The sequence below is a fragment of the Enoplosus armatus genome, chromosome 20 (genome assembly GCF_043641665.1).
Source record: "Enoplosus armatus isolate fEnoArm2 chromosome 20, fEnoArm2.hap1, whole genome shotgun sequence".
Taxonomy (NCBI): Eukaryota; Metazoa; Chordata; class Actinopteri; order Centrarchiformes; family Enoplosidae; genus Enoplosus; species Enoplosus armatus.
Window position 1 is genome coordinate 7,346,254 of NC_092199.1, and position 22,145 is coordinate 7,368,398.

At 42.2% G+C, this 22,145-nt stretch overlaps 1 protein-coding gene across 12 annotated transcripts in view; it reads left to right on the forward strand.

Annotated features, from left to right (window-relative positions):
* The first annotated feature begins 2,962 nt into the window (after positions 1–2,962).
* Positions 2,963–22,145, forward strand: part of pax2b (paired box 2b) — a 28,098-nt gene continuing 8,915 nt past the window's right edge. For 4 of the 12 annotated variants that reach the window (XM_070926524.1, XM_070926525.1, XM_070926527.1 and 1 more), the window contains exons 1-7: positions 2,969–3,011; positions 4,674–4,839; positions 5,420–5,617; positions 8,599–8,678; positions 8,771–8,890; positions 16,861–17,036; positions 19,865–19,979. In XM_070926524.1, the coding sequence (XP_070782625.1) occupies positions 2,969–3,011; positions 4,674–4,839; positions 5,420–5,617; positions 8,599–8,678; positions 8,771–8,890; positions 16,861–17,036; positions 19,865–19,979 (898 nt within the window). Of the gene's footprint in view, positions 3,012–3,259; positions 3,263–4,661; positions 4,840–5,419; positions 5,618–8,598; positions 8,679–8,770; positions 8,891–9,611; positions 9,622–11,872; positions 11,895–13,014; positions 13,028–16,830; positions 17,037–17,962; positions 17,964–19,864; positions 19,980–22,145 lie in introns of all 12 variants that reach the window. The other 8 variants (XM_070926521.1, XM_070926522.1, XM_070926526.1 and 5 more) reach the window with 5 other exon arrangements.

Here is a 22,145-nt window from a genome sequence, read left to right on the forward strand (position 1 = left end):
TCCTCCTCCTCCTCCTCCTCCTCCATGCCACCTCTCCTCTCTCCTCTTGCACAGGCCATTAGGAAGCGGGGCAAAAGATAAATTGCTCTCTGTCAATACATTACACCTCTCCTAATGGGTGCACCCGTGCTCCAAAAACATTTTCCAAACTCTTGACATGGAGTGGCGTCGTCTTAAACACTGCAGTTGCGTGTCAGAGTAGAAATGAGTCAGTTATTGTAGGAAAATGGGTGCAAATTCTTTCAAATTATTGTTTTGTTTTGTTTTTTACAGAAACTGGTGAATTCGGGCTGTTTTCTGGCTTCAGGTGTCAGATGATTAGAAGTATCACGGTTTCATTATTTCAGGTAAAACTGCCAAAAACTAAATAAAAATAAAAGAGGCGATAATTGATTCAGTCTTTGTGCTGTTTAAATGGCTCTTTAGGAGCTCTCTGACCCCGTGTTGTAGCAGCTGAATGGAGCGAGCCTCTTCCTAAGAAGAGAGGGCTTATAAGGCTCATCTGACCACAGTCAAACACGTGCTGTTCAAACACAAACCAAACAAAGTAAACACGTGAGAACGGTGTGTTCGTTTGGATATCTGTTCAAAACAACGACTTCAGCATTTACCCCCCCCCCCCCCCCCCCCCCCCCCACCCTCCATCCTCATGCTTAATTCTTGCAGTGGGGAGATCAAATTGTGGGGAGCAGGAGGGCATGAGAGAGGGAGAGAGGTGGTGGGGAGAAAACTGAGGGAGGGGGTGATGATGGTGGTGGTGGTGAAGGTGGGGGTCTTATAGTGGGGAAGAGGAGAAAAAAAAAGAATGTAGCTTTAAGGGAAATGTGCAGCCGGGTGTGAAATTACAGCCTATAGTGCTACATATTGTACCAGAAGCTCACTCCAAAAACAGTAACAAAAAGAGAAATCATCCCCTAACCTGACCAGGAGGCAGAGCGCGAGATGTGGCCGTCTGCCCCTAAGAGATGCCCCCCCCCCCCCCCCCCACCAAAAAAAAGGCCAAATATGTGGCGAGAGCACGTGCATAAAAAAAAATAACAAGGGAGATTAGCAAATCACTTGAAATTCTGTATTTTATTTTTATTTTATTTATTTTTATTATTGTCATAAATAGTAAAATTATTAATTTACAGAAATTTCTATCAATTTGAGATTTTAATTTATTCATTTTTAAGTATTTTGTTTTATTCCTTGCTTTTTAGTTTTACGCTGTAAACACTTAAAAAATAAAAAAGTGCAATCAAAATGTAAATAAAAGTGCTTCACAAATTATTATTATTATTATTATTATTTATTCTATAGGTCATTTATCTATTTCTCTAAAGAATCATAAAATTATGAGGTGGATTAAAACAACTTTTTAGATTTTTTTTAAATAATACAAATTTCCATTGACGAGAGATTTAAAGAATATTACTAGGATCCAAAACGATGCACCTTGACTTTCATATGACTCCATCATGCATTGTTTAGTTTAATTTCCTATTCAGATGACTTCATAGTGCAGGTGGAGCCTATTATCTGCTGTTTAACACCCTGCGTGGATCTGTGCTTATGGATAATTGTTCCAGAAGAATATTTCGACTCATCAGGTTGACCAGAGTCACTCAAGTGCACCCCAAGTTTTACTTTTTTTGGGCTACTTCGACAGCACCTTTACATTTGAGAAACTATACAGCGCCATCTACAGAAGCTGAGCGGCACTGCTGGAGTTGGCGTTTCACCTCAAAGTACCAACCACCACCACTGCTCCCAGTTAGGACCAGTGCAATCATCACACCATCAGCTGGATGTGAAAAGGTCAATACATCTTACATGTAGCCACCAGTTTTAACATCAAACTGAAGCGAGAAATACAGCTATAAACAAATGAGTGTAGGCCTACTTGGGTTCCAGCGGACAACAAAGACAGACGAGCAAGAAAAGGAAATAAAAAGATCAAATTTAAAGAAGGATCGAGCTGGATCCGAGCTGTGAGGAGACCTGCACACATAGACATCCTGTATATTCCCAGAGACAGGCTGTCAGTCCGTGTAACAAAGGGGGGGGGGGGGGGGGGGGGGGGGGCTCAGAAAGAAACACAAATTCAAAAAATAATATCTATTTCATTGATTCAAAACTTCCAGTAGGCGAGCATACAGTGCACAGCTGTTATAATGTCTAATAAATTCAGATATTTGCAACTCCGAATCCATTGCTTATTTATCTCCCTCCCCTTCCTGCCGGTGTGTCAGACCCAGAGACCTCCTCATTTGGACCCCCGTTTTTTTTTTTTTGCGTTGGCGAATCACAAAGTGTTGGCATCTATTGCCTTTGTCTGACAAGTCATCCATATAAGCAAAAGGGGGGTCTGCAGAGGGGAGGGGGAGGGGGGTGTAGGAGGGGAGGGTTGCAGCTTTTAGAACCACAGACACAGAGAGAGGCTTCATTCCCAGCCCAAAGATCCAGCCTAACGCATCCAGCGCAAAAGAGAAACCCGACGTGTGTGTGTGTGTGTGTGTGTGCGCGTGTTTCTCCGCCGTTTTCTGACGCGTGAATCAAGGCCACCAGGACTGAGGAGATACCGGGCCCTGCACGCTCTGGACCTCAACGTCTCATTCCGCTGACAGAAACGCGGTGTGCTCGCCGGCACGCTGAGAGAATTACGTCTGGTCACTCCGCGGCTTTGAACAAAAACAAAAAATAGCGATAAACTAAACACAGGTCGTCTTCCAGAAACAATCCTTCGGTCATGCTGCCCACCTGCCAGACCTCCCAGACCTCCGCTCCCGGACCGGACTGCTGAAGACAAGAAAGGCAACTTTTGGGGGAAGAAGTTGCCGTCAGATCGGCTGCTGAAGCGGGGGTGGAGGGGGCAAACTAAGTCCCTCCATCGAGTAGAATCACCTTTTTTTCTTCACATTTTCATCCTTGACAGGGAGGCGAAACGGCGACTTCAGTTGATTATCTGTCTTTCCTTTGCTATCCAATGGATATTCACTGCAAAGCAGACCCCTTTACAGCGATGCACCGTAAGTAGCACAACCCGAGCTCCTCTGCCACTGCAGCTCTTACATGTATGCGGATAGAAATAACGAGGAGAAACATGTCATTTCTGCATATTATAAAAAAGGCCCGCAGCAGAGAGCGTGCAGGGAGTTTCATGTGCTAACAGCATCTTGGCGCATGAAAACAAACAGTTGCAGGATAATAAACTGGCATGCAGGCAAACATGGAAACACAAGGCTGATAGTGGAATAAATAATCTCATATTTCACAGCTCGTCTTATGTGCGCAGATCACAGCCGATATACTGCTGAAAAATGTCTCAAAATATATAATAAATGACAGGATTTCTGTGCACATGCAGAAATTAAACTTGTCATAGTAAACAAAGAACATGCGTTGGCAGGTACTCTGTAATTTACACGTGTATCACCCTCCAGCTTCCCGCGCACTGTCTGCGTGTGTCTGTCTGTGTGTGTGTGTGTGTGTGTGTGTGTGTGTGTGTGTGTGTGTGTTTAGGCCTAATAAGTCAGGACAGTAGTTACACATGTATTATTCAAATTATTCAAATAACAGCAAATGGTCTGCAGGTCCAACGTAAGCCCACATACAGGGTGGTTTAGCCCACTTGTAATTTGGTGAACGTGTGTGAATAATTGATGACCTCTTCATTTACTAAATAATATGTAATATGAGTAATCAAAGCTCGTTCAATTATTTAAAATTACCGTGCAGGGAGAATGAGGGAGCGTGCAACTTAATAGCCGACATGAGCCGCGGAGCTGCTAAGAAAATGTGAGCTCTGTGTTTTGACTGTGAGAAACTTCAGAGAGCGGAAATAAATGTGTTGATTATTTTTATATTAAACAGCAATTATTATGGCACAGGCCCACATACACATGAGTCAACGAAGGTTGGATTTAATTGTACAAGCTGCACAGTAACAGTGTGACAGATAGAATAAATTAAATAATATATGTGCTGCATAATTAGGTGTTCAGCAGTTTTTGTTTTATTTCGAAAAACACTATTATAAAGACATTATTGTAATTAATTTAAAAGGTTAAAGTTAGAGATGAATTGCTTTGTTTTAAACACAGGGAGTAAAAAAAAAACTGACCAACAAGCTTTAACAAAAACGTGCATATAAATAAGACAAATCTTCAGCTGAAATGTGCATTTTTGTTCCATTTAAAAAAATATAGTGGCAGTGCTGTGATCAGCTCTACTCTTTGCTCTCTCTCTCTCTCTTAAATCCTCTTTCATCCATTAATTATTTGGAATAATGGCTGATGACAGACAAAATATTATTATTTGGTCACTGTACTGTATTAATGAAACGTTGAAAACACAGAAAAGTCAGACGGCCCAATGATGGCAGCAAACAACTTCCTGATTACATGAAATTAAAAAAATAAAATAAGGTGTTTTTTTTAAATGAACGAGATTATTTTCAAACAGGAATGTTTATGTGCATCCTAAAAGGTTTCTCCATAACACCATAAATGCATGTAAATCCACCTGCTCCATAGAAACAAGTAAGGCAGCTTTAGTTGTGCTCTATTATAGAAGCTATTTCCTCCTTTTTGTCTCCACTATAATCAAAAACACACTCACCTTCCTCCCTCTGCCCTACGACTTTATGTAATGTTACGGTTGTGTGTGTGCTGCTGTTGTATCCCACGTAGGGCACGGAGGTGTGAACCAGCTCGGCGGGGTGTTTGTGAACGGCAGACCCCTCCCGGACGTGGTGAGGCAGCGGATCGTGGAGCTGGCCCACCAGGGCGTCCGGCCCTGCGACATCTCCAGGCAGCTGCGGGTCAGCCACGGCTGCGTCAGCAAGATCCTGGGCAGGTGGGTGAAGAGTCCCCGGCCAAGTCCTGCAGCCAGGTAGACTCTGCTGGGTGTGAGGAGGTGGCTGAATACACAGCCATACAGTGGGGGTGGTGGGGGGCTGAACGCACAAGCTCAGTTATTCATCTTTAAACAGGTTTAATTGTATTTGAATCGTCCTAAATTACAGATAAACACTGTTTTTGAAGCTCAGTTGAGTTCAGCTGGGTTTCTCGTCCATTTCATGTGTGTGTATTTTCGTGTTTATTGAAAATATTCAATAGCAATTTAACAGAATGTCATGTCTGCCGTCTGTTCATGCATGCACAAATGCATTTTAATTCGTTTTTAAGGACATTTGTGTTTGTTTTGAGACATCGTGAATGTTTAAAGATGCCAATTATACTCATAAAAGCCTAAAGTGTGATGGTTTGCTGCAGAAAAGTTTGACTTTTGGACACTTTCTTGTAAAATAAGTAGTTCTCAGAGACACAATCCTCAGTTTATGCGTTTAAAATGATATAAATCGTCTATCTTCGGCAGAAATACATCTTACATATTGCAAGCTATCGTCTCATTGGACAATAATATTTTTTTGCAGATACTACGAGACTGGCAGCATCAAACCAGGGGTGATTGGTGGGTCCAAACCTAAAGTGGCCACGCCAAAGGTCGTGGACAAAATCGCAGACTACAAGAGACAAAACCCAACCATGTTCGCGTGGGAGATCCGAGACAGACTGCTGGCAGAGGGCGTCTGCGACAACGACACTGTCCCCAGCGTCTCCTCCATTAACAGGTAGGAAATACACATTTAAATACAACCTGAAAGATAGATGCAAAATTAGGATATTCTCCTTTTTTTCCCCCCCTTTAATAATTTAGTTGGTTTAAACAAACAAACGCTGGAATGAAGAGGGCCGATCATATCACAGTGAGTCTGTGCTGAGCGCAAACACCCACAACTGAATATTGTTTGACCAACTTTGTGCTGCCCGGCACGCCGAGGCTGCCTGCGGTCTCAGAGGTGCAATTCAATCTTTCAGACCAAACTCCCTCAACAATCAGCAGTACATCCAGGACTGAGTGAATCTGTCGAGATGAAAACCGATCAATATTCGGTGACCAGATCCCGTGGCGCTATAAAGCAGGCCAATTTTCTTTAGCACATCTAATGTGCTGGAGCTGCCGCACAGAAAGAGAGAGAAATACTGGCCTTTCTGCAAGATTTTATTTTGAAGAAATGGTTTGAATTAAGGGGAAACCGATTGGCTGTAATTTGTGACATAAAAAGGTGAAAAATAAAATGCACAGAAAGATATTGTAGCATCCTGTTTATCAATAAGGCTCCTGATTTAAATCCTTGCATTGAAATCATATCTTGCTATAATTAATATTGATTACGATGATGCTTTAAAGTGCATCAATTTTGTCTTGATTGTGGCATTAAAACTCACTTATGTGACATATTATCATATAAAATATCCATATTTAACATTTTAAGCATCACTATTTATGCTATAAAAGTCATAAACAGCAGTATAGTCATAGAAAGGCAGCTGCAAGAGGGCCCAGGACACCCCCCACACCACCCCCAGCCCTCCTCACCCCCCACCCCCACCAGAGATCCCTGGTGATGAACTTTGGTTAAGAGGCACTGTTCCATAGAGCCAGCATCAGCATTACATTTTAATGAGCTGATGGGAGAGCATGGACAGCTCCACACAAGACATCTTTTAAATAGAGAAAAAAGGCTGAAGAAAATTCATTTCATGCTTCGTGGCTGCTTAAAAAGCCCCATTTAAGGAGGCTCAGACACATGTATGTGATAAATTCAAAACGTACATTAATATCATTAAAAGAACCCTATAAAGTTTTTTTTTCAATTCCAATTAAAGCTTTCCATTTTGGACCGGGGGGAGAGACTTACGCGTCTTTGTTTATGTGGGAAATTAAATTGTGAATACAAAGAACTGTAATTCTATCAGCCAAATACAGTATGAGAGCTACTTAGAATTTCTATTATGGCTTAATGCTGTTTTTTTTTTTTTTTGTAGAAGAAGAAATGTAAGATTTCAATGGTTGGCTCTGTAACTCAGTAGCACATACACACACAATGGAGCACACGCACAAATGAGAGGACACACGCATTTGTTTTGATTTAGCTGGAGGTTAATATTTCAATATTTGAATTTCTAAAAGGAGCAGTCCACAGAAAATCAATGAAAACATCCTCAGTGCTTCAATCACTTGACTCCAGATCAGCTGACACTACTTCAAGTTCCCTTAAAAATAGAAGAAAAGTGAGTTTGTCTTCAAATAAATGACGAGAAGTTTTCACTCAAAGTGTTTCCCTGTTAAGACAATTCAGGGGGAAAATAAAAAGACTGGAGTTGGAGTCTTTTCCAGTTGGATGATCCTGACTGAGGCCAGACAGTCTGACCTCAGGACTGTTGACAAAAGAGGATGCTCTATTTAAACACCTTTCCCCTGCATGCATTATTAAATGCGACAGAGATAGTGTTGTACTACGCGTCAGGGCCACCACGACCAACAAGTAACGCGACCCTGCTGGTAGACATAAAAAAAAAAAAAGCTCCTCAATGGTGCTAGATATTATTGATTCAGAAGGGAAAGCAATTTTAATATTTCTTCAGGGGATTTTCAGCAACAGCCAGGTCATTAATTCATTCTCCCAAATTGCTTATTCAATATCAAGAACATGGATACCAAATAAAGTCTTTGAATTTATGTAGCACACACAAGTCAAGGGGTCGAATAACTGTTATGGGGAGAAGTGAAAAAAATGAAAACATCAATATGAGCTCTCTGGGAAGGCTTGTTGTTAGGTAGCTTTGCCTCCAAGGGGATTTTTTTGTGACAGTGTGTGATTTATTCCCTTGAAGCCTCCTGGCACCTACAGTAAACATCAATATCCAAATCATCTGATGCATTTTTCTGGATAATAGGGAGAAAAATAAGAGAGGAGTGTAAAGAAAAATGTAATCTGAGCGGGAAAATACATGCAGAAAAAAACAGAACAAAGGAACAAAATCTGACTCGTGCAAAGAAATCAACCCCAAAAGGCTCCATAGACCTCCATCGACCTCTTCTCCTTGTGCTCTAAAATAGCTCTCGTGGCATTCATGATGAATAGTTTTAAAGTTTACAAATTATTGTGACAGCTCCCTTTCTCCCCAAGTGCCATTCAGATTAAAGGAATCTAATGCTGGCGTAAGCTTGTGCAAGGCAATAAGGAACTATTGCTTTCCTGTCACATATAATTTATAGCTTTCTATTTGCATCTGTTTGCCCGTGTGACTAATCCCCAACTTTTTCTCCCCAAGCCCCGATCAATACGACCTCATCCGCATTGGCACATGGGGGCCTCTGGTTCTACAGAGATGTTTGATCTGGGAGGCAAAGGGCTGCTAAAGGGCTACGATCGAGCCCCAGTGAAACCCCCTCCACAGTGGGGGGGGCGGGGGTGATTAGTGTGGGCCAGGTAGAGTCAGTGAAGCTGATCATTGAGGTGAATTGATGTGATTTCATGCTTTGTTTGCAAGATCACCCAGACCAAAAGTGCAATGAAGACTTTTCTCCACCCCTCACCTTTAAAAAGGTGGAACCACTGACCAGATCCCCCTCTTGCGTATGAGTTGATATCTTACTCACACAATATCTCAGCACAATCACATTAGGGCCAGTTTGGGAAATCTCCAGGAAGAGAAGAAGTCATAGAAAAGCAGCAGTGACATCTGCTTTCCCTTTGTTCCCCAGGATCATCCGAACAAAAGTCCAGCAGCCTTTCCACCCGTCTCCTGATGGGACGTCCCTGTCGACACCAGGCCACACTATAGGTAACAGTGCAGCTCGCAACATCATATGGACTCCTAGCACACACTGTGCAAGCATGTATTCATTGCGTTCATGTCTGTACTTTCCCCCCTAGTACCAAGCACAGCCTCTCCGCCTGTAACCAGCGCCTCAAATGACCCTGCAGGATCCTACTCCATCAATGGGATTCTGGGTATTCCACGATCCAATGGTGAAAAGAGGAAACGAGATGAAGGTAAGAGAATTTTTCTTGCTCAGGATTAGCATTCAGAAATGTCTAAAATCCTAAAAAAAAATTAAAAAAAAGATGGAATCCATTGCAGCTTTATGCTATAAAACCCACTTTGCTGAACTTGCAATTACAGCATTAAAACCTGCTTCAGTTCCAGTAGATGACCCCTATAAAACACCTAAGTCTGAACTCTGTTACACCGCTGTGTCAATCTGCCAAGGAGTCTTTTGATTTGAAGACACGACCTCCGCTGTTGTCTCCTGCAATTAATCTTTATGGAAGTGATTAAAGGGCTTTAGATAATTACATGTCAAGATGATGTAGCCAACCACCCGGGTCAGTCAAGAAAGCCGCTATAGCTCTTTGGAGGCCTTTCTTTTTTTTCTTGAACAAAAGTGGATCCACTTCTGCTGCTGAAGTAGTAGGTTAGTGGATATAAGGGGGCCTGAGGCGATATAGATTATTGGTCCTGTAAGCAATAGGCTTCCTTAATGTCACTACATAAGTAGCTGATGAGGATAACTAAATAGATGCAAGCATGTATGGGTAAGGAGGGTATGGCTGCTGAAAAGGGGCAGCTATTTCAAACAGGGTGGGGGAATGAGTGCCTTATTTCTGCCGTGTGCTCTGGAATGAGAGCTAATCAGAGCACGGCGGTAGTTTACATAGCGTCTTCTTTGTTCTGCCGTTTGTTGAGAAGCACGAGGGTTTGCGGGATATTGAGTGGAATTGATGTTTTATGTGCGTGCAGGGAGGGAGGGATGACTAATGACCTGTCAGAGGTAGATTTCCTGGCAAAGATATAAAAACCAGCATGACGTGGACATGGCAAATGACATAATCAAGTCTTTCCCTGTAAGAGATGCTATCGCGGAGGCATAATGCAAACGTCTGGTGTTTTCAAGGGTTCATTTTCAGTCGTTCGAGGACCTCTCATATTAGCCAGGGTGTAATGTCTAGTCACTGAATGATAGAATGCACACATTTCTATGCAGATTGCTACTGAAGGGCAAAGAGGTATTAAAGGGCATAGAGAGGAATAAGGTGTGTGTGTGTGTGTGTGTGTGTGTGTGTGTGTGTGTGAGGCGGAGAGCTGGCCTGTTTTGTGGAGGTCTTCCAGGTGACAGCACCATGTTTCTATGGCTATTCAGTCTCAAATGATTCCCCTGATGTGCTGCCATTTCTGTGATTTAGGTGCTCGGCCAGCATTACGATGAAAGAGAAGAAAAGTGTGTGTGTGTGTGTGTGTGTGTGTGTGCGCTTGTGTGTTGTGTGCGTCAGGGTAGGACTTGTACTGAGGGAGCTGTGGTTCTTATATACTCTCTCAACGGCCAGCTGGTGCCTACCTGGAACCACAGGGTCAGGGATACTTTATCTTTCCAAAACATAAACCCCAGGCCTTGGCCTCCCGCACACGCACACACACACACACACACACATACACACACACACACACACACACACACGGCTGCAAAAAAGCAATGTCTCCCCTCGAGCCACAGTTTGTAAGAATAGTATATTACATACGATCCCTGTAGACACTATTGTCCTGTTGCTGTCTTCTCTTAAAGTGCACCTTACCCCGAAAACAAAAAAAACATCTGAATTTCAAGATTTTGCAACTGAAGTGTCCTCTGAAAAAAGGCTGCAGCTGTCATTTAGGACACTTAAGTTATGTCCGCTGTATTTGGGGGGGGTGTGGAGAATTTGCAACCATGAGTAATTTCCGATTTTGGTGAGAATTGAGTTTTATTTTGAAATTTAGGCCGCAGCTCCAGTGCGTCACAACCTGGGGGTGTATATGGCCCTGTATAACCATGCATTCTTATTTTTGGGGTGTATTGTTAGGTGTATTTTGCCATATTTGCCAGAGATACCATCAACTGTTTCAAGGGACCTTCTTTCATGCATTTTTTGTTACATTTACTTTGAAAAAACAAGACATTTTAGGACTTTTTAAGAAATATGTCTGGAAATGATCAAATGCTATAACCATAAGCGTACTGGTTAGTCTTTTTTCTAACCAACAAGGGCAATAAAGCCACATATAAGACCTCAGTATATGGACAATCCTGGCTCTGAAATCAAACAAACAGAAGTAAGAAGCATGTTTGTGCAGCTATCGTTGTGTTTCGTGGTTAGTTTTGGTTTAAAGCTGAAAGAGTTCTGTGTTTCAGAGTTGCCTTGTTTGCTATTCAGACATATTTTGCTTCCCTCAGTAAGCAGTAGTCTATACCCAGTTAATGCTTGGATTAAATTTCCTCACAGCACAGTAGCTTGCCTGAGCCCTATTTAACTTGGTAAGCCTCATGATGATTATGGCACAAGCAGTCATTATCAAGGGTTGAAAACATGAACAAAAAATGAGCGAAGGAAAGGAGGTGGAAGGGTTAGGGAGGGGAGGCGGTGTGCAACACAAGCCCCGCTGAAATGGATTGGCTGTGTAGCCCGGAGTATTTGTTTTAGGCAGTCGCTGTGGCTCTCTGCCAAGCAGCCAGACAGCTCCTAAGTTTCCAAGTCAGCAGTGCCCTTAAAAAAAGGTCCCCCATTACAGGAGGGATGTAGAGATAATGTAGTGTGACACACGTTATGTACACTGGGTCTCGGCAAGAGGAGCTTCAGGGACACAGGTGTCATAAGAGCCATTAATCTGCTATTGTCACGTGTTATTGCAAATTAAAAGTAGCATGTTACACTTGGCAGCCATTGTTGCGGACGGACAGAGTGGGGGGAGAGAGAGAGGGAGAGAGAGACCTCTGGAGATGGTGTCTGCGGTGACCACGGCTGTCCGCGCGTTTTTACAAAGTGACATATATTAGAATTTGCAATTCTGCAGAGAAAAGCTATTACCTCACAGATTAACATCCCAACTCCTCCACCCCCACTGCCTCTGACACTGTGGGCTTCAGAAAAGACAAAGGATAAGCTTAAGCTGCTGAAATAATAATAATAAAAAAATCTTCCATACGTTATCTGATGTTTAAGTACAAACCCTGCTTTCATGCGTGTTTTTTGTTCACCTTCTTGTTATTAGTGAGCGTCTGAGCGAGCTGAATTGACCTGAGCAGGCAGCTGGGAGGTCTGTTGAGAACATGCAGCGTCCATGAAGTGTGTCCGGCTCTTTTTCAAAGTCATATCACACGTTCCTTTCAGAGCGGGGCCCCACAAATTGCACAATCAGACCTGCAGATGATTCTTAATTTCAGCCATTCTGATCGCTTTGTTGGCTTTGTGTCGGGCTTTCTTCTTTGATTTATGGGAGAAACACCAAGAGAGAAATTTCATGATAAGATGATCATCATATATTTCAAAAGCCAACAACAATAGCCAGTGGCAGTCAGAATGGATGTGATTCTGTGCTTCAGTAGCTGTTGAATTAATTATTTCTCCTCTCTGAGCGTCGTGAGGACTGAGCCGATGTGTGTGGATGGAGATGAGTGATGGAGCGGGCCGCCGTCACACCCTGCTCTGTGTATCAGCATCTGTTTTGGGAGGATGGGGGGGTGAATCAACACAGGAACTCAGAGCCCAGCAAAATGTCAGCACCAAAGTGCAACCTCCAAATTAGATTAATAAAAGCCTTTAAAAGCTCAGGAACATCACAGCAAAATTGATGGCCGACAGTAAGCAACGTTTCCAAAATGTTAGCCTCTGCATTGTAATCTGACATAGGGCTGCGATATCTTGAATATCTTAATTCATTTTTTTAGCCTATAAAATGTCAGAAAATACTAAAAAAAAATGCAGTTTCCCAGAACACAAAGTGACGTCTTCTAATTTCCTTCCTACAACGATATAAAACTGATTAATTTTCCATTGATCTACCAATCAATTTATCGTCTTTAATCCCTTTCAGCACTAATCACCAGATCTTTGGTGATGCGGAACGAGCATATCACGTCCCAAATACAGTATTTCGTTTATGTTTACATAATCAAAACATTCAATTAGAAAAACAAAATGCAGCTGAGTTCATCCAATTTGTTTTAATTTGATTTCATTAGCCAGGAATTGAATCAGGCGGGAAATTATAGAGGTGTATTATTGTGAAATACATAACAATGTGTTAAGGGAACGAGAGGGTATGTATGTTGACATGTTATTTAAACAAGGAGCAGGCTGAGGAGGGGGGGGGGGGGGGTGGAAGCTCATTCATCTGAGGGGGGCTTTCATGACCTCAAGGTGCCAGCTCACCTCCCTGTGGCTCTAACAAGAACTTAGAAACAATTTTCATAGCGTGAAAAAGTTTCAACTTTTATTCTGAAATCAGTCTTTTCCTTTATTAGAGCCAGACTTTCAGAAAAAAACTATTTTTCATGCTCAGTCTGCACTTCATTCATGATATTTGTTCTGTTTTTGTTTGGCGGGCAGTCACTCAGACTCTCTCTCACTCACCAGAGTTGCTGTTGGCTGAAGCCTCCTGCTAGGGGTCGCGACTTCTGGGTGCCAAACCCGCAGAGAGGAGTCTGCTTTATAGAGCTGGTTATCTGATCTGATAGAGGCTGCTCCCTCGTTACTGGAGTGTTAATACAGGCCGATGTCAAGATGAATGCACTCAACTCCGCCGATGATCAATAAACGACCACAGAGCGGGACAAGCGTGTAACGGACCGACAAAGCCACTGTGGTCAAAGATTAGTATCACTGATGCATAATGGGCAGATTTGGAAATGTCCAAATAATGGATCTGACTTCTTGTAGCGACGTTAAAAAAGCTTATAGACACTCAACAGCACCTTAAAACTATTTCAAATGGTAAATATTTCTCTGCAACATTGATTATTTGTGAATAAATAAGCAAAAATCAAAGTTAAAGTTAGAAAAAAAAACAGAATTGGTACAAATTGATAAGAATTTAATGCCCAAAAACTCAACTAATCTGCTTTATCGGGTGTGTGCAGGTGATCATATTTGATTGACAGCCAACATAGAAAACAAATAACCCAACATCAGATTTTTATATTGTTGATTTCTGATTCATACCACAGCGTCACATTTTCTGCCAAGTTTGAGCACTGTTGTTTTTTTTCTATTTTTCTTTGGAGGACAGTCTCGAAATTATTAAGGCTGCATTAACTTAATTTGGAGGACGTGTAATTGCACCAGAATCATCTTCATAACCACAACACAGTCGGTGCTGATTTGTCAGACAGGGATCAGTAGCTGGGAGGGCAGATGGGACTGTCCTCAGTCTGAGTGGGAGGAAGAGTGTGCAGGTTGACCCAGGATGGTTTGTCTTGTGTGTGGGAAGTGTATTCCACAGTGGTGAATGACAAAAGTGGTGGGGGGGGGGTATTGATCAGGTGTTGTGGCTCGGGTCGGCTGATGGAAAGTAATTAATGAGTCTATTTGCTTTGGTAGCAAAGAGAACAATTGAGTTTGATACAGTGACAAGCAGCAGCTCTAGTAGGTGAGAGGCTTCACTGAGGCTGAATATTCACCTGAACGCACCCAAACGTTCAGATGAGCAGCAGATCAGAAAGCTGTGGTTTTTTCCTCATGTAGCAGTTAAACCTGTTCACTTTCTTCCCAAGAGTTGGATGAGTCATGTCTGTCCATTAGATATGTAGCTACAGACGGTTAGCTTAGCTTAGCATAAAAACAGGAAGCAGGGGGGAGCAGCTCACAGTAAATCCACCACTTGTGGATTTTACACCTCGATATTTGCACAAACAAGATATAACATGTCAATAAGTGAGCTTTAGAGGTGCTGGCAGGTTAGCTTATGCTAAGCTAAGCTAACCTCCTGACTGTAACTTCATAAATACTCAGACACGTGAGTGTTGCTGATCTTCTCATCAAACTCTTGATTCCTTTATATTCTACTGCATCCCACCAGTGTGTCCATTTTTAAAAACATAATGTTTTGCGGTCGTGTGTTGTTCGAAAACCACAAAACCTTCTTCCAAAATCTTTCAAGATACAAAAGTTCAAAACACTACTAAATATCTTGTAAATGTGTATAAAATGATGCATCAAAACACTAAAAAAAAACTAGAATATTTTCAATTTGATGCAATGGCGTAGCTCTAAAAACACAACATCTTGGGTTTGATTTCATCACTTAGTGTGAGCAAATGTAGCTTCATAAAAAAGGTTGAAACAGACAGATACATCACACATGTGTGAAAACTACAGAATGAATTTCCAGGAAAACAGCCAGCTTTTAAGCTAGACATGAATTTTTTGAGATGATATGGTGGATTTTGAAACGGTTGAGAAGCATGTAATCCTTCAGTTTGTGTCACAAAATTTGGAGTTGTATGGTTTTCACTTGAGAGTGACATACAGTGTGGAAAAGGTTGTTTCCTCCCCAAATATAAGGAGATGTAAGGGGTAAAATCACAAGCTAAACGACATGAAAGATGATACTTCAAAGTGTAAACGATAGTGATGCACCAATCCAACTTTTTCTCTCCCAAAACCAATACCTCAACTACGGGTATCTGCTGATATCGAGTACCGGTGCTCTCTTTACCCTTATGTAAAGTAACATGAGGACAGATTAGTGCAGCACCAAAACCTGATGGGGCAGCCTGCCATGACTGAATGTTTGATTACTACAGTGACAAAGAAACAAAATTCAATGTCGATCTATCACATCATGGCCAAAACACGATCGACACAATGAGGAGAGTATCGGCGCTGATAACGAGCCGGCGTATCGGATCGCTGCATCGCTTGTAAATAAGTCCTGCATTCATTTCTGCAGCGAAAATAGAATAAACAGTTAACAAGACATTGTTAGCAAACTCATGACGTATTTATTACTTGCCATTTTTGCAGCTATCAGCACAATTTCAGGTTACACACACACACACATGCTCAGACACACACACACACTCCCACTTTTATAGCTCCTTCAGCTCTTCACAGGAGAGCCGGGTTCATCCTCTGGCCTCAGCCGGTGAAAAAAGGTCAAGCAGCAGAATAGAACGGCAATAACCCTCCCAAATGGTACTATCACACAGACATGATTGATCAATTGAATTCCATGGCAGAGAAAAATGTGGGATTAAGTGGAGTATTATACGCACAATGAGTTGAGGCATGATGTTCATTTCAAGTTCATTTCAGCTCCCTCTTGCCACCAGATCAGGCAATCAATAGGGGCCTTGCATATCATATATCACCACTCTCCCACTGAGGGGAGAACATAATCTGCCGCAAATTTAGAATGACAGATTTGTAAGGGAGCTGAAGCTTTCTGGGATCTGGGGAGGAGACCTACAGACACTGCAGCCAGGAGAGGAGAGGTGGGGGTGATGGAGAAGGGCTGGGGGGAGAGACGGAGGGAGGGAGGGTGGTATGCTAGGATGGTCTGTAAAGGCTTTAAAGCGTCGCGCACAAGTGACAATGGGAAAAGCTAAGGCATCCTTCTCCCAACAGTCAAGTAATCAGGTCAGGAGTCGGGAGAAAATTCCTGTGTTTGGAGAGCAGGATGATTGAACTAGACTGTACGATTTTATTCAGCCTCTTGTCCTCCGCTGCTGTTTCCAAATGGAACCACACACTCACAGTGAATGAAAGCAGTATTGAATTGTGAAAGGGAAATTGTGCTTTTAAAAAAAGAAAAAACAGTCGTGTTTTGGGGAGGAAAGAAGGAGGAATGAAAAGGCACTATAATGGGCTAGCTGCTGCTTTCATTAGTATACATGCTTGCCACAACATGTATATATTTGCAAGTGATGGTAATCCATCAATTACCAGAGGGCTTTCAGATCATGATGGTGTTACTACTGTGGTGGGGGGTGCAGGATAAAACCTGTGTGATGTAGCCAGTGGCTCACTACAGCCATTAAGGAGCGGGGGAAAATAAAAAACCTGCACTCCATCCCTTCCTGTCCTCCTCAGATCCCCCACAGAGGTGGTACAGAAAAAAAAACATGAGGAGAATATAAAGTGCATAGCTTGAAGTAAAAAGGCCAGCTTCCCAGGGTCAGTGTCTCGATTGTTGCTCTTTCTTCTTGTAGATGGTTCAGATGGTTCTGGTCCAAACAGTGATTCTCAGGGTAGTGTGGAGAGTTTACGGAAACACCTTAGGGCAGATGCCTTCACCCAGCAGCAGCTGGAAGCGTTGGACCGGGTCTTTGAACGCCCTTCGTACCCTGACGTCTTCCCCACATCGGAGCATATCAAACCTGAACAGGTTAGTAGCGCTGCAACTCACTCACCATTCTTTTTCTTCACATACAGTAAATACACCCCAATTGTGCATGTGATGCTGAATGAAACACAAATAAAACAAAACACCTTTGTCACAAATATTCCCCAACCATATCCAGAAACTAAAGCTAATTAAACACACGTCTGAGATATCCAAGCACTGGATTACAACCAAGCATGTATAATGCTGGAGGGATCACCAGGAAAACTCCCACACATTATTGATTTTGTGATGAAAAACACATTCCTTGTATCCCCTATAATTGAGAATAACAGTAAGGCTACATGGAATTAATCAATACCTAGATTTTTCTTCATTTTCGCTGTGTTCTTCTTGCCTTTTGTTGTTTATTTTCCCAATTCTGTGTCATATCTTGATGTTTAATGACTGACGCGGTCTCGAAGGCTGCCTTTATTGTGACATGTATTCATGAAATGGATGTATGAAACCGTATATTCCTGCTCCTTCCTTCTGACATTAAAACCACACTCGCCATCCATCCTCATTTCAAAAAATTAAGAGGCATTCGGGGAACAGCCACCCCCTCCCACCACCACGCAAAAAAACGACAGCCAGAAACCACCGCTTATTAAAAGCTCTGGGCTTATTACAATGGATAACCTTTATTTACTTTCATTATACTATTAAACAACAAGAGACTATTAATTTCTCCCACCAAACTACAAGTCGGACCCATAAAGCAAAAGCAGTCGCCTAATTGAGTTCATTTTAATTTCTCTCCAATCGGGGCGAATTACGCAGGTGATAAATCAGTGGGACAGGCCTCACCTCCAGAAGAGGGCCTAATTTGCAGCTAATTACAAAACTGATTTCTACTGGAAGATCAATACCAAAACGAATTGGAAATGACTTGCAATCACAAAGAGCGTCAGGGAGAGTATTAAAAGGGTTAGACTAAAAAAGAGGGCAAGTAAGGAAAAAAAGGAGGCCAGGAACAGTCTAGAAAATTCAGGTTTAATTTAATGCAATATTAATCAGAGCACTTTCCCTTTCATGGGTGCCTCACATTTTTTTTCTCTCTCTCCTCTGGAAAATGTGGCCCTATTAGCCAGTGTCTGGGTTCTGTAGCGAGGCATTAAAAACCCATTCTGGAGATGCAAAACTCAATGGATTCACCCCTCCCACACTTCTGCTAGCCATTTGGTCATCCCTTTCAGACCTATCTTTTCAGTTTCCCCCCTTCTGCCCTTTATCTGCATGATAAAACGTTCTGTTTGGCGTCTGCAGCCTCTGAGAATAGAGGAAAACATCCGACATTGTGCCAGTGAACAGTTGTAGCAGACAATTAGAGTTTATCGGTGATAGTGGCAGACAAGAGCGGGGTCACGGGCGTCCCCCTGTGGGAGCGCGGCCCACTGAGCCACTCAGGCTCACGCTGGGCTTTGGACAAACATTGTCAACACTCAGACTGCGGAAGTCTCATCTCATTAAAAAAACCTGCTAACATCTGCCATGAGTGTCTTTTAGTGCATTTACAAAAGGAAACGATGAGAGACGAGCTGGGGAGAGATTATTTTTAGTAAAAAGTGAAAAACATCAATCCACCCAAATTACAAAAAGACACATTTGGTTTTGTTTATTGAGATTTTAAGATATCTGCCTCTGACATTTATGCCTCCACTGAATGGGATTTTGTTTGTGTTCAACAGCAACACATCTTTCCAGAAACAATGTCCCAGTTACTCTGGATAATCCACAGACTTGGCTGTGAATAGTTTGTGCTGGAACTACAATGAAAACTGATTCCTGTTGATTATCCAGAGTAATCAGGACATTGTGTTAAATATATCATCCGTAGCACTGAGTATCAAAAATCTCCACTAACAAAAGTCTGCATCAAATGCCTGGTCCGATTCATAGTCTTGTTTACTTATTTCTAAATCACATACTTCTGATTTAAATAATAGTTTTGCCAATTTTAGACTATTTAGGGTTATTAAACATGTTCAGAAACACTTCTGTTAAACTAACTAAAAGGTAACAAAAACATGTAAATAAAAGTAAAAAATAAAATAAAAACAAAGTAAATAAATAAGTTTTGGTATTGGTACTCGGATAACTCGGGTGTCATATTGGCACCAGTATCAAAACTTATCGAGCCCCCACCGTTAAATTAAAATTTTCAATGTTTTTTTTCAAGATTAAAGCAACACAAATAAACAAATTCCACCATAGGGCTGAGATGGAAGTTGGACATCTCAAAATCTGAGCGTATAAAACCAAATCATCTGCATCGCTAGATACTGCTAGCGCTATAAATATGTGTGATTTTGGTGAACTAGTCCTTTAACAACAACAAACAACATCTGAATGCACACAAGAAGCAAATACTCAGTTAAATGGTAACAAAAAGGGCAAGTTGTACAAGTGATTATATTCAGGGATAAGAGGTAATGAAATTTAAAGGTGGTTTAGACTCCAAATTAAAAGCAAAAAAGGCGATTGGTGTCTCTCAAACAGGGCCACATGGTGTGCCTGTAACAAAGCAGAACTGCTTTCTCCCTTGGCTGATCAGGGGTAGGACTGCAGTCAAGCACAAAGGACCAGCTGACGCCTTGGCTTTTCACTCATCTCAAAATCCCACTTCCTCTCAGACAATACCAAAATACATTCATGATATGCTTGAACTGTCACCCTGCAGCTTGAACACACACACACACACACACAATGCTCTCATACAAATTTATACTCGCACAGGCCTGTGTAGAGCGCTTAATGGAGGAGGAGAAGGGAGGATTTCCATCTAGGTATTGTTTGGTTGTGTAATGATTCAACTGTCCTTTTCCCAGGCTAATGAGTACTCGCTCCCTGCCCTGAATTCCAGCCTGGACGAAGTCAAGCCCAGTTTATCCTCTAGCGCCAACCCAGACCTGGGCCCCAGTGTGTCGCAAAGCTACCCTGTAGGTAAGATCAAGTGCCATACAGTACGCCTTTATGCTGCCGAGCCACAGCTTCAGCTGAGGGGGTTTTGAACAATGTAAAAGAACAACAACAACAACAACAAAAACAATGCTTGTGCAATTGACAAAACAAATGAAATGTGTGAAAATAAAAGCAAACCAAAAAGTTAAGTGTGAAGACTTTTTTAATACCATTTCACTCTGAGCTGAAAAGGTGGTACGATGATGCGATAAAAGCTTAGCAGCTGTCCTCCGTCTGGTTTTTTGCTGAGCAAGCAGGGCGGTAAGAGAGATTGTTGGGGGGGGGGGGGGGGGGGGGGTGTGAGATGTTCAGTCACCGCTGGACAAGGACCTTTGGGTGTCAGCACATCAGAACTATGACTGTGTATCAGAGCAAGGTCTCGCAAAAAAAAAAAAAAAGGCCACCATGCAGGACTGACTGCTTGTTGGCTGCTGCTGTGTTGCTCCTGTGATTTGTTCGCCGGGAGACAGTTTGTGTGTCTCAAAGCACGAGTAATGTGCCTCGGTAAATACGCTCTGGCATTTCTGCCGCCTAACTCTAACACCATGATCATTTATCCCCCCCCCCCCATCTCTCTCTCTCTCTCCTCTTTCTCCCCCCTCGTCGTCTCCTCTCCTTGTCACAGTTAATGACTGCCTGGCTAATTGAAATATTGTTTCGTTGTTGCCGTGTTATTACCAAGAAGAAGGTTAAGTTTACTGAAAGTTTACGATGACTGTCGGGGGCCTGAGATTAATATAAAGAGCTTTTATTAAAATTCATATAATTATGCAGCAGCCATCAAAGGCAACGAGTTCTGCGTGGGGGAGGACAGGGTGATTGAAAATTGCAGCGGCCCCCCTTCTCAAATGATAGCCAAGCAGTCTTATGAGAAAAGAAAGGGTGCCTTTTCTCATTAATATGTGGGAGGTAGATTTCCCCTGTAAGGCAGGCCTCCTGAGAAGAAAGGTGTGTGTTTGTCCTTTGTGCACTGATGGCCCCCGCAGAAAGCAGGCCTGGCTCTGCAGGCGGCTTTGTTTGCACCTGGGATATTTTAGATGGTCTCTGCAGAGAGAGGGAGGGTCTCCTTCCTGCTTTGCAGGTGCAAAGAGACATGTAGAGGAAGAAAGATGGGATTGTATGCATATCAGTGTGTGTGTCTGTGTGTGTATGAAAAGCACATTACCTGCTTTTGTGTTAGTAAATATGTTTCGTCCACGCCCTTCTCACTGGAGGCAGAGAAATAAAGCATACAGAGGTCAAACTGATGGAACAAACATCACTTCCACTTGATAATTAGTATTTAGTTAGTGGCTCCTCTGCTTGGTTTTCCCTCAGTGCCTGCCTGCGTGGATATACGGTGATATTCAGGTGTGTGGTCTCTCTAATGGCTGAGTATTACAGTTAACTTGCCAGCGATAAGCCTACCAGAGGAATTTTAAGCCATGCAAAAAGTAGTAAATTATCTGCAGTATTTAGGCCGAGATCCAATTTCAAATTAATTGTGTCTTTACGGGGGAAAGAACTGGAGATTATGTTCATCCTTAAAATGTTTTCGAACACCAATTAAAACGCCTGCAGTTATTGATCTTGTTGATTTTATGTCCTGGAATTTGCATAATCTATTAAAAATGAATGATTCATGAAGTGCTCATTGCCAGAGATCGGGATTCTCAGTGAACTGAAAGACTTGAGAGATAGAAATCTTTTGTGTCCTCTGCTTATCCTATTAAGGCTCAAAAGTACCTGCAAAGCAGGCTCAAATAAGAAAGGGATTTAAGGGCATTGTGCACATCATCGAAATTCAGAGGCAAGAAGCCACTTCCATTAAAACTGTTTTTTTCTCTTTCCCTCTCCTCCACATTAATGCTGTATTACCTGCTAAATAGTCCCTCTTACCCCATAAAAACACCAAAGGGTTCCATGAATATGTGGATAGGACAATTGCATATTGTGAGGTAATTTCTATTGTTGATATGGGAAGTAATTTCTTTGATGAATTCCCTTCGAGAGATGGATTTCATCTCAAGTGCTTCTTATTCTTGTTCATTCGAACTGCTTAAAATTCAAATAGTGTGAGCCGTGGGTGAATTTATGAATAGCAGAAGGAGGAGCTCGGAACTTTTTTGTGTATTTTGAGAAATAAATGGAGAGATGGCATTGATACGG